The sequence below is a fragment of the Pinus tabuliformis genome, chromosome X (genome assembly GCF_031772625.1).
Source record: "Pinus tabuliformis cultivar Carrire ecotype Pingquan chromosome X, CPIR1, whole genome shotgun sequence".
Lineage (NCBI taxonomy): Eukaryota > Viridiplantae > Streptophyta > Pinopsida > Pinales > Pinaceae > Pinus > Pinus tabuliformis.
Window position 1 is genome coordinate 1,496,659,552 of NC_142308.1, and position 18,116 is coordinate 1,496,677,667.

An 18,116-nucleotide genomic window follows, 5' to 3' on the forward strand; every position below is an offset into this window, starting at 1 on the left:
CCTTCAAGCCATCAAGCTTTTTCTGAAGGACCTGCTCTGATACCAATTGTTGGAAATAATACTGGGGGGGGGGGGGGGGTGAATCAATAACCTTTTGTTTCCATTATCAAATTCATATACGCTCCTTCAGTTAAGGGAACCTGCGTGTATACGCAACTGTGTTTAATGAAACTAGCGTATATTCAACAAACATATGGTTCAGTTAGTTGATCTTTAATGAGTGCATTAGAACATTATTAACCATATAAATAGTAAACAGGTGCAGTAAAAAATAACAGATCATCACACATAAGAATACACATGAACACCATGATATAAGGTGGAAACCCAATGTGGATGAAAACCACCTGCTGCAATCGTCTCTATATTCCCTTTAATAAGAAACTTCTTTTTACAATTTTGTACTGGCACAAACTCATTCCAGTACACAGGCACCCACCTGCAGAATGCTACAATCTTCTCTCGTTCTCCAGCTACCACTGGAAGGGAGCTACAACCCCCTAGCTTTTGTACTAGCCAATATGTTTACTAGTATGTAGGCACTAGCCTACAGAAGGCTACGACCTTCTCTTTTCTTCCAGGGACCACGTTTCATAAATTTTCAGACTAGATCCATCAACAGCATCAATCAAACATCAAATATATTTGCATCAACCAATCTCCTTTGCACCAACCAAAACTGAATCATTGAAACCCTATCATCAAAACAAAGTCACCAGAACACAGAGCAAAGCCCAGAACTCTATAACAACCACTAGAACCAACAACAACCTCAAATATCAAATCTCATAATGTATATGCTTCTTGGTTGTGTTGAACGGCGTGTATACGCTCTTTCACCAAATGGAACTCGCATACAGATCTGAAAATAATTACTTATACCTTCGCTGCAATTTTCAACTTCAGATATACCCATAACATAAGATATAAAGGATAAGACATGCGTTAGTGTTCAGATTTATTCATGATCATACCATATAATGATAAAGCATTTTAGTCTTCATGATCCAGGTTCATCAACCTTCATTCGCCACATAGGTGCATCCTTAACAGAGCATCACATACCGATAACTTGCATACTAGATCTCACCCTTCATCATATATTCATCACTTGCACACTTGCACTTTGCCCTAATGATCTTCTTCTCCTTATATAGGTTTAGGCCTCTCTCAATACTATGGTCCAAAACCACGTAGAACCAATACCTTGGACCCAATACCCGGAGTTAACACTTCGGACCAAATACCATGGACCAATACCTAAATACCATAGACCAAATACCATGGACCAATACCTAAATACCATAGACCAAATACCGCGGACCAAAACTTAGATTTCCAACATATACGTGGCTTTCCTTCTATGAAAGTGTGTGTGTACGTATACATGACTTAGTATATGGTGAACCCACGTGTATACGCTTCTTTGTCACAGTAAACCTGCGTATACCCCTCTGATCATTAATTCTTTGCTATTTACTTCTTGTACTATGATCTGTCATCTGAGTGAATTGCTATCAAGGACAACATATGTATCATACCTGTATCATAATGCCAACATTAATTTCATTTCACTATTCTCTAGATTTTACATCATTATAATCTGCATGAATATGTAATAAATAATAATAAAGCGATCCATAAACATAAGGACAAATAAACGGTTTTAGTGTATATTTCATATTTTATATTATATTTTAGGAGATTTGTTGGGATGAATTGTCTAGTGGAATATCCACTACAAATTACAGAACATATTAGTATCATAGAAGGTTTCTTTGGATATATTTTGGGGATCAATATATATTAAGTTGAAAGGTAGAAAACCCCAACAACCATTGGAAAATCTGTCAATACTCCTAAAGATCCTACATATATTATGTTTGTGTGACTAGAAGCATAAATCAAATATTTAAATTATAATGGAAGCCTCATCATGACAACCCTTACAAGTAAGATCGCGCCATTACTAGAAGATGAAGGTTGTAACACAGAGTTCAATTTAGAGGATAAATTGGCATATTAAAAAGACACGGAGCGGGAACCTAATAATGAAGCCAAAAAGGTTCAACCATTTCCTATTATTATGAACCATTCACAATCCTTATTCAAAATCCAAATGAAGGTCAAAATCAAGTTGTATCGAGGTGATACTGATGCTTTAAAATTAAATCACTTGTTGCAACAACAAGAAGTTTATTTTAGTGTTAATCAAATAGAAGATGAACATTTTTTTTCTCATCTAAAATTAGAGGGCCTTTCCCTAACTTAGTGGGAAATCCACATCTATACCTTGAAGTTGTAGGAACATTGTCCACTCACTTAGTAGGATGCTTTCAAAACCCTCATAAATTCACAGTTTTACATGTGTGTATATATACACATATATATAATTGTAATTATTATTATTATTAATATAATAGCTATTATATTATTATTATACTAATATATTATATTAATATTAATTATATTAATATTATAATAATAATCATACTTGTATATTATTATAATAATACAATGAGATATTATTATTATTATTATTATTATTATTATTAATTAATATAATATTATTATTATAACAATATAATAATAAATATATTTTATTATTATAATAATAATACATTATAATTGTTATTATTATTTTTATAATTTTATATTTATTATTATAATAATATAATAATTATATTGTTATATTTTTTAATGATATAATGATAATCTAATATTATTAATATCTATTTCTATTACTAATTAATATTACTAATATTATTACTGGTTTATATTATTATTATAATATTAATATAATAATCATATAATAATATATATAAATAATCTTGTTGTTGATATTTATATAGTTATTAATCATTTTAACATTCATAATAATTATTAATGTGATTGATATAAACTTATCAGTGTTTATTGTAAATATGCTAGAAAATTAATTTTATTAATTTTTTGAAAACTTGAAACAGAGTAAGCTGTAAAATGTAAAATGAACTAAGAATTCACACTGGGCTATAAAAAGAGCCTCTCTAAACAAGTCATCCTCAAATAAAAGCAACTATGTTGCGAATTCTGCAATGAAGAATGAGATTGAAATAGGCATTGGCAAACATGAATATAAATAAGAAACAAAATTGGAATAAAGAGATTGAAATAGGCATTGGCAAACATGATTATAAATAAGAAACAAAATTGGAATAATTAGTATCGAATTTATCTTGATTTGACATAACAGTCTCTGCAATCGTGACTCGTGAGGGGAATTCTTCATTGATGTTTTCAATCCGAGGCTGTCGCTTCCAAGGGGGTTTCCATAATTCTTGGTACATCGTTGTAACAACAATCCAGAGCCACCGTCCATCTATGAAAGAAACAATCGCTGCTCAAGTCTACGCGAGTGTAGACATTAGTGGTTCCTCTACGCGCATTGCAAAGTCCCTGGTTGATTGGAGTGTTACATTTATTAATATTGTTGGGATAATTGACGATAGACTATTAGAATTTCAATGAATGAGTTTTCATCATTAAAATGACCTCAATGGAACCACACTAGACGTTCAATCATGAACTGGCCAAAACAACGAACCACAAAACTTTGTATAAAGACCTGAAGGAAAATATCTAAAATCCCAACTCAATTATTTAACCCCACTCTTATCTTATCTTATCCTTATAATGACCATTTCAATGGGTGTATCTGTAATATCTTTTCTTGGTAATGACCATTTCATATAAGGGAAACCATATTTCTTCATTGATGTTTTCGACCCGGGGCTGTCGCATCGAAGGAGGTTGCCATAATTATTTAACGTAGCTGAAAGAGCTTGTGGTGATAACAACTTTTTCATCCTCAAGCTGCTACAATGCTATGTTGGAGTTGAGAACATAACCCGCTGCTATGCTTGAGGGGCAGGGTATTAGCCTTCTATGGTAATACTTTGTTCACCTTATTTAGCCAGAATCGACCATTTTGGAGGGTCAAAGGGTTCAAAGTTAGTGACATGTGCCACTCTCGAAGGAGGCCATGTAGACAAGATGATGTCAGGGTGATGTCATCTCAGGATGACATCATCTCGAGCTTATGTCAAGGGATGACATCATCTCAATGTCCTAAGGTCTTGGGTCTTCGGGGTGTTATGTAATGTGCACAAGGGAAAGGAGGTTGAGATTGACGGCGAAGGGAGATGAGAATCTCTCTAGCACTCAATGAGAATAATTGGCACCTTAGTCCTTGGGAGAAAGAAAGGTGCAATGAGTGAAAAGAGGTCAAGATTGATGACCGAGAGAGATGGGGATATTCCCAACATATAACATCAAAGGGGTTTTGTCTTCAGACCTCAGGGTCTCGAGATCTTGGTGGGGATCAGTAATGTGCCTACCAAGTAAGGTTGAGAATGGCAGGTGAGTTGGACAAGAAATTCCCTTGGGAATTCATGGTAAACTTTACATCTGAGACCTCCAGGTCTCGTGACCTGGAGGAACAGTGCTGCAGTTGTGAGCAAGGTTAATGGGGATGAGGTTAATAGGAAGTCCTCATGTCCATTAACATTCAAACTCATCGGCTCAAGACTTCAGGGTGTAAGCAGTTTGCAGAACATATGGAAGGGCCAAGGGCCGAGGGGCAATAAACATGGATTGGTCACAAAATAGGCCAAGGGGTCAGTCTAGTGGGCCCTAGGTTGTGGTGATGTGGCTAATACCACAGTGGAATTGTTACAAGGCAGTGCGCTAATGTGGACCATTAGCTAGGGTTGCCTCATGGCACCATGTAGGGGCATGTGGGTGTCACATGGAAAAACCTACTAGCATGGCAATGGGTCATTGGTCAGGGTTTCAATTGGTTATAACTTTTGATCCAAAGGTAAACTTTATATTTCTAGAAAGCTCTCGTCGAGCCAGACACAATGGAAATATTGGGTTTTAGATTTAAAGAATTTTAAAGTTGAGGAATTTTGTGATCTCATTTCCATGACAAGACTATGGAAGTCAAGTTAAATGAAAGTAACACCTTCCATCTAGCCTGTTTTATTTAAGGGGATGGGATCGAGTGTTATAGATATAAAACATATGTATAGTATTAATACACGAAATCACCAAGCTCGAAAACTAGAGGTTAATCAATTCCTCTCGAGACTATGAAAGGAGATTACAGGGTGCCAAACCAAATACTTTGAATGGGCTTGATGCATGCACTGTGTCAAATTAATAGCGAAAATTATGATTGATATCAAGGAATTATTCGAGGTGGAATGTTTTGATGGCATATGAATGGAGAAGGATAAGATCTAATCGCTATTGAATTACAACCTCGAAAGAGGAGAGCCAAAAATCAAGGTTGGCCTGTGTATAAAAGGTTTTTTGTTTCATTCCAATTACATATCTCAAGTGAAATTGAAGGGAAGAAGGATCTTTTAGGCCTTGGTTTAAAATCTCGAGACAAGCAAGTGACTGGTGAAAAATATACAAACTTTTTTTGTTCAGGAGCAGGAGAAAACGAACAGACAACTGGAACATTTAACAAAGACTATGAAGTACACAATGAATCTGCTAAACCGCCGAAGTGAATTGGAGGCACAAGAAAAAGAGACGGATTTGGCCCTCTTGGATAAAAAATGTGAGTCACTACAAAGGAAGTTTGAGAAGCTTCAGACAATATTGGAAGTGGAAATGGCTATATTGGATATGAGGATGAAAGGGCTAGAAGCAGACAAGACCAAAGGAGCAATAGGATCTCAAGAAGGCATGGACTACAACAAGAATGTGGCAAAACAAGAGTAGTGAGGCGCAATTGAGTAGGCATATCTAGAGCAGGGCAAAGCAACAACCTCAGTCAAGGCAACATATGACACTGGTGCATCAGTTTTAGAGTAGGTATTATGCTTTTTTTAATGTACTGCAAATAATTTTTGTTTCTAGGAGTTTTTTGGAAGGTATACAACAAATATCAATAAAGAATCATAGTTAGTAGAAAGCAAACGTGTAGGAAAGATATCTTTTGCTTATGTAAATCCTATGAAGCATCAAAAACAATTGATCTATGTAAAGTTCTGACCTTGAAACCAAATTAAACTTTTTATACAAATCACTACCCGTTTCATTAAAAAAAACTTCATTCCAGCCACCCAAATATGAAATCAACATACATATATTAATAACAAAAATATGAAATAAACCATTCCACACCAATTAACAAAATACAAAATCATTATAAAAATAATTAATCAAAGAATAAGATATTTTTTATTTATGATCTATCTTAATTATCTCTTAATAATTAGGACTCCCCATAATAAATGGCATTCACTCTTGATTCAAATTTGGGCTAATCTTAATTAATATGATGGGCAAATTCTCATGTAAAATCATGATAAAAAAAACATTGCAAATTTTCATATAAAATCATGATAAAAGCACATTTAAATAGAAAGAGACAAATTCTCATATAAATCATAATAAAAATACATTCATGATTAAAGAACATTTAAATAGAACGAGGCAAATTTCCATATAAATCATAATAAAAACACATCTTCATTAAGATGTAATCTTTTCTCTAAGATGTAATCTTTTCTCGAAGCTAATTCAAACTCTAGCAAATCATTTGCTGATTCTCATATAAAACTGTAATAAGAAACATATAAAACTGTGATAAGAAAACATTGAGATGAAATCCTTACATAAAGCTAATATAGGCAAAGTAAATTGTAGTGTAAAACAACCACAATCTATAATACATGGAAGTTAAAATAATGAATAGTGTGATACCAAACTATTCAAATACTCTGTTGAAAACACATACGAACATTATGATAAACTAGGAAATATAGTATGCCCATGATTCAGTGGAAGGTCTTGCAGGTGTGCTGAGTGAAGCCTAAACGATTTTTCTCTCTGTCGTACAATATATAGAAATTCTGCTGCTGATAGTTTCCCAAGATCACAGCGGGTCCATGATCAACCTCTGAATTAAAAGTTCTGGAGCTCACCATTGTCAAGCAGATGGAATCAAAACTGTCAAAATAAGTGAAATAGTTGGCAACAGGCAGCACCATGTCTGAGCCACCCTCGAAATGGAATGCAAACTCAGGCAACAGAACATTATCTATATCAGAGATATTGTAACAGAGTCCCACACCAGTCTTGGCTTCAATTTCTCTAGCTCTTCTGTATCGAATCTGAGAAGCAAACCCAGCAACAATCTTCTCATAGATTTCTTCGTTAAGGACTGTTAAAGTAGTTCCCGAATCTATAATGGTTCCTCCATTGCCTTTGCTGTCGAATCTCAATAATTTGGAAGGCAGCTTTAATCTTTTCCCGCCAATACTGACCCCTCTGAGACCAATATAATACAACGATTTGTATCCAGAAGAGGAAAAAGGAGCTCTGGAATTGTTCAGAAAGGGAGTGTAATTCAAAGAAATGTCGCTGGGGAGCGCCCTGTCACCGAGGACCAGTTGGCTTTTCTTGTTCTCTTCATCAAAGCGGTGGCTCTGAAGGCAATATGCAAATCTATCTTTGCCAATGAGGTGTTGATGCTTAAGCTGGGAAGGCATAGACAGAGCACCTCTGCCAAACCCTGCAATACCAGAAGGTTGATCTATTGAAAGTACCGAGCATCCCACCACGAAATGCTTTATTGATGGCCTTCTGTCTTCCAATGGTAAAGTCAAGGTCTCTGAAAGTAGCAGCCCCGCTGTGAATCCGCTTCCATACTCAATTTCATAAACGGGGCAAGTGACCTGAGAGCAATTCTTGGTGGCAGAGCAATTCCCACATAAGCCCTCTGTGTGTTTACCATAATAGGCTTTGCAGTTTGGATTAGCACAACTCAGAAGCTCGCGAGATTTTGACTTAGTCGGAAGAAATAGGCCATTGGAATTCTTAGCCCTCGTTTTAGGGCAGTCGATACAGGTATAATTTCGTGTGCAGGGCACCCAGACAAGATCACTTCCGGTGTCCATGAGAAGCGAAAGATTCTGTGGTGGAGTTCCCACGGAGAATTTGATTGAATATTCTCCGAAGCTGCGGGCGTACAGAGGCTCCCCTACGCTTTCATTTTTCCCCCTTTTGCTCATCTGCCCGTGCCCATGATGAATCCCGCGCTTCAGTCCCCGGGCTCGATTCTGGCTCGCTTCCACGATCTTGGAAAGTTTTTCGTATTCTTGATCCTCCTGCACAAGTCCTGCATAATGAACAGAGTTTTCATTTCCATGAAGTGTGATGAGTATGTCATCACTACACAGTATTACAGAGACTTGGAGAAGCAGGAGGAGGAATGAGATGATCAGATTGCAGGCTACCATCTTGAGAAACTTGCAAAAAACTAACACTGAATAATGGGCCTTTGAAATGTGTGATATCAATAGGGTTATGGGGATATTTATTAATCCAAGCTCACACACTGTGAACGCGCATTAGGAATTGAAGAAGATTAGTATTCCAGTCTCTGGAATTGACTTGACTTGAATTACGAAAATATAATCCAAAAAATGAGTATAATCACAAAAATGTAAAATCAAACCTATATAATATATATTTTTCTTCCACTTACCTGAGAAGCAGCAGAGAAACCGCGTGTAATGCAGCACAGGTCCATTAAATTCCACGACGCACTGGAAGTGGATGGTGCGTATTGAGGACGGCTATAATTCCGAAAGACTCGGTTACCAGAATTCTTCATAGTGCTCTTTTACCACTGCCTGAGCAGTAACGAAGAAATTGCTCCTTGGTGCTGACCAGTCACGAAGAAGTAAGTGGAGGAAAATTTTCATCAAATTGACAAATCAAACGAAATTCAGAGACTTGTAGGCTCTGCTTTGAAAATTAAACGGTCCAGTTGCCTGCGTGCCTTCCAATGTAAGAACTTCTACAGTCATCGATAGAGATCGTTCTGTTATGATTTCAAACTAACGACTTTTAATATTTCAATTTATACCATTTTTAATACGCACACATATACTTCAAAGCAATTGGGTTTGAAGTTGTGTTTATTTGGTTAAGAGTTTGTTTGTGTTTCTTTGACCTATTGAAATAGGTTAAAAGTCTAAGATTTTGAAGTATTTAGCAAGAGTGAAAACTTATCCCTTAAAAATTTGTGATTTAGATAAAATCGTTTTCTTTGAATAATTATGATAAGTCAACCTACATTCAAAATAATAATCCATAATAATTATCTTCAATACTAATAATTTAACAACTAAATTCTTATAAATTTTAACCTAGAATTAAATCTTTGAATATGAAACCCATGTGCATGTGCATTTGTCTCTTGAACAAGAAAATTAGGATGATCAGAAACATTAAGGATGGGTAGTCATTTTCATAGGAATGCCTTAACATGCAAAGGTTTAGTAGGAGTTTTGCATAACAATGCTTTGAAAGTCTCCAAGGATGTGCAGTTTATTTACGATGTACAATTTCAGATGGTAATTTTATTGGTTATCAGCTTATTAGTGCTTGCTGTAAGGCAGCAATACTATAGTAATAGTAGGGCTGTTTGGCATTCGTTTTTGCATGAGAATCAAAATATCAAATTTAAATTTAAATTTTAAAATTATAATAATTGTTTTCTTCATTTAATTAAATTTTCACTTTTTAATTTTAATATTTTATTTAGCCATGTCCCGAGGCACAAAATTTAGATCTATTGTAATATTCTTTTATATAATTTTATTTAATCAAGTAATGCTAGCATTATTTGGTTAATATTGATTGTTTGCTCTTAATATTAGTATTACACTACTAACGCTGAGCATTATTTGGTTAATATTGATTGTTTGCTCTTAATATTACTATTACACTGCAAATGTCACCAGGATCTCATAAGCTCTCTAGTACACACGGCTCTTAAATTCTGCCCAAATTGGCCACATGTTGTTCTCTTTAATTTCCTTCTGCCTTGGCTTCCTGCTTGTTGTTGATGCTTCTCTCAAACAACAACTGACTTGAGAACTAAAGCCAACTGAGAGTGAGTCAAGTGAAGCTACCATAGCGCATGAAAATGTCATAGTAATTGTCAACGCCATGGAGGGTATGAGCATACATGACAATGCAATGGAAGTAGAAGTTGCAAGCATACTAGGTATGCTAGTTAGTCCCTTGTTTATGATCTTCTGCTTTTCACATGTATGACCAATAAATACAACTTACCCCATGTTCAAATAATAACCCTTTGTACCCATGATCAGAAGGCAAGGAGCTTCAATAGTGTAGTCGACGAAATGAGCTAATCTCCCTAGATCCCTGTAAATTGCACGTTCAAAATGACGTCTTCATTTTTAAGATGGTATTTTATTGGTCACCAAAAATCAGCTGCACAATAAAAGTTTGTCCATTGCTTGTCCTTTAGTGCAATTCAACAAGTTTAAAAATTTTGGCATTTCTAATTTCAGGAGAATTAAAATAAAAAATCAAAATTTTAAATTATGTTTTCCAATACTTTCTAGTGAGTCGTTGTCATTTTTAATGCTCTAAGAAAATCGATATTGGAAATCACAACCTCTCCATATGGCATCATGTTGAGCCTTATTGAGGTGTCAGGGAGTCTTGAAGGGAGGGGAGGGATCAAGTGTCAAGGAAGTGCATTTCTTGGTATTCATTTTGTTGTATATAGAACTTGTGGTATTGCCAACAAGTTTCGTGATTGTAGGTAGATGGAGATAATAAGTAGAGGAAAAAACACCAATCATAAAGAGGCTTTGGAGGAGCACCACTCACAATATAAACATAATAAGAATCCCACCAAATGCCCATGAAGAGGAAGAGCTAGGAAAAGAGGAAGGCTCATTTTTCAAATATTAACCCAAGTTTTAATGATTAGGAGATGGTTGGTTTCTATGCTTGACCAACTAAGGAATTCATTTCAAAAATAACCCTACTACAACAATGGGGCCCAGAGGATGACCATTCCAATTGAAATATAGTCTAGGCTCACAGAGGGCTAAAAATTGTGTTGTCAAGGGATAGGATAACTACAAGGATCAAAGACAGATCTAGGTAGAGAGTGGAGGCATTATGGCTAGAGAAAAGGTCAGGGATCAATGTTCAAGATAAGGAAGCAGCAAGGATCTCTTCCATAGACCATCCCATTTCATAGGGAGTTATAATCCTTTGCAAACCCAACCTTAAACAAAGAACCACCCCATTTCCTAGGGAGTTATAATTCTATGCAAACCTATCCTTAAACAAAGAATAGACCAAGACTAAATAAAACCCTATACCGTCTCCAATCCTAGAGTTGATTGGTGTTGTAGTCTTTATTACCTAGTTTGCCTATCTAGCACGACTAGGCCTGTATTTGCATGCATAGCTCATAGGGGGATATAGGAGATCCCCTATGACTATTGTCTATGATCTAGGCCTTTATTTCGCCCTCATCATTCCTACAACCTCCATCCAAACTACCCCTTTCAACAATGAAACCTCTATATTAGACCAATACATTCCACACATCATTGAAGGTATTAAAGGGTGTGATTAATTTGAACGGCCTCTCCTAACAACATAAGAGAAGTCGTCTCTTCGGATGGTTGGGAGGAATGATTGTCATCCTCCCCACCTAGGTTTAATTCTCACAAGTGATATGTTGAGGTCATAATTTTTAAATTTTGACCCTTTTCCAAAATAAAAGTGATTTTATTTTGTAACGTTATCTCTTGATGGTTAATCCTCATGATGAATCGTTTTCTTTATTCAAAACATCAATTGTAAAAATGAACATTGTGGATCCTTTTCCGATTATTCATTCTATTAGAATTACAATTGTATATGGAAAAGGCAGTCTGGTGACTTATAGTGGATCCATCTCCTAATAACACTAGAAGTATTAAGATTAGAAGTCATAAACAAACAAATACATCTAAAATTAGCCCACCATCCTTCATGAGATGTTGTTATGATAAAAAAGAATGGCTATTGGAGAAATTTTGAGGTAAAAAATGGGTTTCAAAATAAAAATGTACAACAAAAATCAACTTTATAAGAACCAAGAGGATTCAATATGATGGTGTAAATCATGGGGGATGATTTACCAATTTTTGAGTATATAGGTCAAAAAAAAGAAAAAGAAAAAAACTAATTTTTCAACTCGTTTTTTCAACTTATCTCCCTACAATTTGACTCAAATTTTGAGCGGTAGCACTAGTTATATGTAAAATCTAATTTTGCACCCAACGAGTACCCTACTACATGAAAAATGTGAAATACATGAAAAAATGTGATTGCAATCACGTTTTTCATGTATTTCACATTTTTTGTGTAGTAGGGTCCATCGAAAATATGCAACACGGGTACTCTTTGGATGAAAAATTAAATCTGCATCCAACGAGTACTCCCGCTTGAAATTTGAGTAAAATCATAGGGAGATAAGTTGAAAATAAGAGTTATAGTTTTTTCTTTTTTCCCTCCAAAACTTGATGAGGTAATCTAATCTTTTTTTATTATTTCCACTATTATTTTATAATATTCATTATGAGGCCCATTTTAGAACTCAAAATTTCTATAACGTGGCACAATGAGTTTGAAGAAACTAATTTAAACAAAAACATATAATTGTTGTATTAAAAGTTCCTCTTTTGTTTGCTCAATTTTTTTTTTAAATCATGAGGAAGAGTTTATGCTCATCAAAATAGAGGGAAAAATAGAATAAAGAGTTGAGGATCATATAAAAGTGTCCATTACTAAGAGTTGTAACCATGAGTTGTGAAGATATTTTGACAATATCTCCTAGGTCTTCGAAGACTTACTAAGATCCCCTATCCAGTTCCACTCCACCTTTTGGGAATCAATATGCATGTTGGTTTCAAACCCTATAAACATTGTTGAAAGAGACTTGATGAAAGAAAAATGGTGTGAAGCCTTTGATGTTTTGAAAGAGAGTGATATGGATTGGATCATTATATTGTTTTTCATCAATCTCAATGCTTTCAAAGTGGAAAAAGTGGAGGAATTAAATCACAAGACCATTTTTACCAAAGGGACCCAATTTAGCAAATTGGTGTTTGAAACCTTCTGGAAGCGTTTTGGGGGCATCAAACGACATGTTTTGGGGATAAAAAATTGTCTCTTTTGTGCCACACTCTTTTCTCTTATTCTACACATAGAAAACATTCTCATGGCACAAGAATAACCTCAATCAGAGTCAGTATGCAAAAGTTATGCCACTTGGAAGTCGATGTTCTTGTTTTAACCACCATAATTCAAGAGGATGCCACATTAACCCCCATTACTCATATAAAAGGGGCTATCCACGTGTTATGATGAAGTAAACTTTAGAAAAGTCATTATTGTAACTCTACTAAAGAGTTGAAGGAGTCAAACCTAACCACTAATAGGCTATTGGTTTGTGTTATAACTAGGCCACTAGGTGGAAAAGGGGCTCCATTCTTTTCGAATGCATTTTATTTCATCAATGACTAGAGTTGAAAAGAGGGATAGGGAGAGAGCATAAAGAGAGGATTTCTGCACTACATTATTCCATGGGCCACAAACCTTACTTCTTGGGTTTATTAATCCTCTGGGTTTGTTATATCAATCCCTTGGGTTTATTATTCCCTTGGGTTTATATTATTAGTATCTTTTGTTTAATAGTATTCCCTTAGGTCCATAAGCCCTTGGGATTTTAGTATTAATCCCTTGGGTTTATAATATCAATCGCTTGGGTTTATTATTCCTGAGCTAAACATGGTTTATTATGATGTCGACTATGGTCCAGCATGGAATTGTGATAAGGATTGTCTCAATATGAAAATCAATGATGGCCAGTCATGTTTATTTTAATGTTTATAATATTTGTCTTAGGGTTTATATACGTTGGGGTTATAATATTAGTCCCTTGGATTTAATATTATTCCCTTGGGTTCATAATCCCTTGGTGTTTTAGTATTAATCCATTCGTTTTATTATTCCTTTGGGTTTCTCATATTAATCCCTTGGGTTTATTATTCCCTTAGGTTTATAATATTGATCACGGTAAACCATTGTCAATCATAGACAACCATGGTCAATCATGTTTGAATGTCACATTGTGATAAGCATTCTCTCACCATGAAAATAAATAATAATCCATTGGGTTTATTATTCGTTTGGGTTTATATTATTAGTCCATTTTGTTTAATAGTATTCCCTTTGGATCATAATCCCTTAGGGTTTTGGTATTAATCCCTTGGGTTTATAATATCAATCGCTTAGGTTTATTATTCCCAAGTCAAACATGGTTTATTATGATGTCGACCATGGTCCAACATGGAATTGTGATAAGGATTATCTCAATATAAAAATCAATGATGGTCGATCATGTTTTTTTAAATGTTTATAATATTTGTCTTAGGGTTTATATACGTTGGGTTTATAATATTAGTTCCTTGGGTTTAATATTATTCACTTAGGTTTATAATATCGATCATGGTAAACCATTGTCAATCATAGCCAACCATGGTCAACCATTCTTGAATGTCACATTGTGACAAGGATTGTCTCACCATGAAAATAAATCATGTTTATTTTAGTGCTTATAATATTTATATTTGGGTTTACGCATGTTGGGTTTATAATATTAGTCCCTTGGGTTTAATATTATTCCCTTGGGTTCATAATCCCCTGGAGTTTTAGTATTAATCCCTTGGGTTTATTATTCATTTGGGTTTATAATACCAATCCCTTGGGTTTATTATTCCCTCGGGTTTATAATATCAATCATGGTCAACCATGGTTGAATGTCACATTGTCACAAGGATTGTCTCACCATGAATAAATCATGTCTATTTTAGTCTTTGTAATATTTATATTTGGGTTTACAAATGTTGGGTTTATATTATTAGTCCCTTGGGCTTAATATTATTCCCTTGGGTTCATAACCCCTTGGGGTTTTAGTATTAATCCATTGGGTTTATTATTCATTTGGGTTTATAATGTAAATAACTTGAGTTTATTATTCCCTTAGGTTTATAATATCAATCATGGTCAACCATGTTTGAATGTTGCATTGTGATAAGGATTGTCTCACCATCAAAATAAACCATGTTTATTTTAGTGTTTGTAGTATTTATATTTGGGTTTATCAATGTTGGGTTTATAATATTGGTCCCATGGGTTTAATATTATTCCCTTCGATTCATAATCCCTTGGGGTTTTAGTATTAATCTCTTAGTTTTATTATTCCTTTTGGTTTATAATATCAATCCCTTGGGTTTATTATTCCCTTAGGTTTATAATATCAATCATGGTCAATCGTCAATCATAGCCAACCATGGTCAACAATGGCTGAATGTCACATTGTGACAAGGATTGTCTCACCATGAAAATAAATCATGTTTATTTTAGTCTTTGTAATATTTATATTTGTGTGGGTTTATAATATTAGTCCATTAGATTTTATATTATTGTTATAATAATATAATTATAATCATAACATATTATTATAATAATAATAATAAAATAATATAATAGTAACTAGTATTATTATTATTATTATACTAATATATTATAATAATATTAATTATATAATTATTATAATAATAATTATACTTGTATATTATTATAATAATATAATGAGATATTATTAATTATTATTATTAGTATATATTATAATATAATAATATAATAATAATTATATTATTATATTTTTTTAATACTATAATGATAATATGATCTATTTTTATTATTAATTAATATTACTAATATTATTAGTAGTTTATATTATTATTATAATATTAATATAATATTCATATAATAATGTATATAAATAATTTTGTTGTTGATATTTATATAGTTATTAATAATTTTAATATCCATAATAATTATTAATGTAGTTGATATTAACCTATCAGTATTTATCAACTACATTGGTAAATGTGTTTGTGCTAGATAAAATTAATTTTATTAATTTTTTGAAAACTTGACACACTGGTAGGCTGTAAAATGTAAAATGAGCTAAGAAGTCATATTGACTGTAAAATGAGCCTCTCTAAACAAGTCATTTTCAAATAAAAGCAACTATGTTGAGAATTCTGCAATGAAAAATGAGATTGAAATAGGCATTGGCAAACTTAAATATAAATAAGAAAGAAAATTGGAATACTTAGTATCGAATTTATCTTGATTTGACATAACAGTCTCTACAATTTATCTTCATTGATGTTTTCAATCCGAGGCTGTCGCTTCCAAGGGGGTTTCCATAATTCTTGGTACATCGTTGTAACAGCAATCCAGAGCCACCGTCCATCTATGAAAGAAACAATCGCTGCTCAAGTCTATGCGAGTGTAGACTTTGCTGGTTCATCTACGCGCATTGCAAAGTGCCTTGTTGATTGCGGAGGAGTCTGTGGAGTCCTCCGAGTCTCACATTTATTAGTCCGTGCCTGGACTATAGCGATCGATCGATCGTTGACTTCCTATTAATTCACTTTGACCGAATAATATTACCCGTACATTTGAGGTTCAAACCTATGTTTTAAAAAAAAATGTTCGGCTCAACCAATTTTTATCCAATGTTTCTATTTGGAGGTCTTATTGCCGGCCTTGCCTGCCCAGTGAGTGTAAGTTATTTTATCCTAAGTGTTTTAAAACAAAGGCCGATCAAGTTATTTTATGCAAAGTAATAAGGTTCGGGAAATTATTTTATAAAGTACGGTGGATGCCGGGTTACCGGTTCCAGGGACGTGCCATCTGCCATGTTTGGTTGGCACCGCAAAGCCACCTGCCACCACAGAAAACAACAGATGTTCTGCATGCTTTTGCTGTGGAGGTTTTTCAGATATGCATAATACTTCATCGAATTTAGGTTTTCTGATATATTGTTGGTACCAGATTGTGAACCATGGCGTCCCAGAGGCAGTCATGAAAAGCATGATGGGAATTGCCAAGGAATTCTTCGAAATGCCTGTGGAAGACCGAGCATGCCTCTACTCAGAGGACCCAACGCAGAGTGTTCGGCTTTCACCAAGCTTCAATATTGGCAAAGAAAAAGTCCTTAATTGGAGAGATTATCTGGTGCATCCATGTCATCCTCTGGAAGAAGTGATAGGCTCTTGGCCTGAAAAGCCTGCAGCTTACAGGTAATCATCTACAAATTTTCATAAAACCCTTGAAATAACAGATAAAGGGTTAGCTCAATAAAAACCGAAAATTTATTTTGTCTATTCCTTTGTTACAGAGAAATTGCAAGTAAATATGCTATAGAAGTGAGAGCACTGGTTCTAAGATTGCTGGCTTCCATTTCTGAAGCTCTAGGTCTCAGCTCTGATTACTTGAAAAGAATTTTTGGAAAACACAGCCAAGCTATGACTGTGAATTACTATCCTCCATGCCCAAACCCAGATCTTACGCTTGGTTTAACAGGCCATTCAGACGCCGGTGGCATCACTGTTCTAATGCAAGGCGATGTTAATGGCTTGCAAGTATTCAAAAATGGAAAATGGGTTTCTGTAGAACTCATAGCTAACGCCTTTGTCATCAATTTGGGAGATCAACTGCAGGTAATTACAAAAACACGTCTAATATAATTTTCCTTGACCATTGAATTATTAATGGCAATGATTTTTCAGGTAGTGAGCAACGGGAAATTCACGAGTGTAGAGCATCGAGCAGTAACGAACGCGTCCACTGCACGTATATCAATTACTACGTTTTATAGCCCTTCACAGGATGCCTTCATTGTCCCTGCAGCATCCCTGGTTGATGAACAACATCCGGATCTGTACAAAGGATATCAATATGGAGAATTCACGAGAGTTTTCTGGAGCCAGGGATTAAAAGGCAAGCATGTTTTGGACTATTTCAAAATTGACCATCCAACTGCTGAATGAACAATAGTGGTATCAAGCTTGCTCGTAGCTGACCCGTAACCACCAGCTAGTTTGCCGAGCAGAGGAGCAGAGGGTGTCGAGCAGCAGGAGCAGAGAGTGTCGAGCAGCAGGATCGCTTCTGCCTTTCATTTTATACCCCCGAATCGGGGAAGCCAAGTGCGATATTGAGTGATTTTACCAAGCAAAAATAGCAGTTTCACCATTCTTTTTTTCATTTCTAGGCTTATGTTGAATGGCTCTAGCCCTTCCCTACTGGCTCTATCCCCTCCTGGAATACAATTGCAAAATGAAATGGGGCGGTAGTGTTCAAACCCA

At 34.8% G+C, this 18,116-nt stretch overlaps 1 protein-coding gene and 1 pseudogene across 2 annotated transcripts; one reads left to right on the forward strand and one right to left on the reverse strand.

The window, feature by feature from the left end:
- Nucleotides 1–6,659: 6,659 nt before the first annotated feature.
- Nucleotides 6,660–8,443, reverse strand: LOC149145707 (putative aspartyl protease At4g16563). The gene has a single exon (XM_089448972.1). The coding sequence runs from the start codon at nucleotides 8,301–8,303 to the stop codon at nucleotides 6,840–6,842; it is 1,464 nt and encodes a 487-aa protein (XP_089305098.1). The 5' UTR covers nucleotides 8,304–8,443; the 3' UTR covers nucleotides 6,660–6,839.
- An 8,362-nt stretch (nucleotides 8,444–16,805) lies between these two features.
- Nucleotides 16,806–17,801, forward strand: LOC149145708 (protein DMR6-LIKE OXYGENASE 1 pseudogene; annotated as a pseudogene). The gene is made up of 3 exons (XR_016265154.1): nucleotides 16,806–17,051; nucleotides 17,150–17,471; nucleotides 17,541–17,801. The product of XR_016265154.1 is annotated as a protein DMR6-LIKE OXYGENASE 1 pseudogene (transcript).
- Nucleotides 17,802–18,116: the final 315 nt, after the last annotated feature.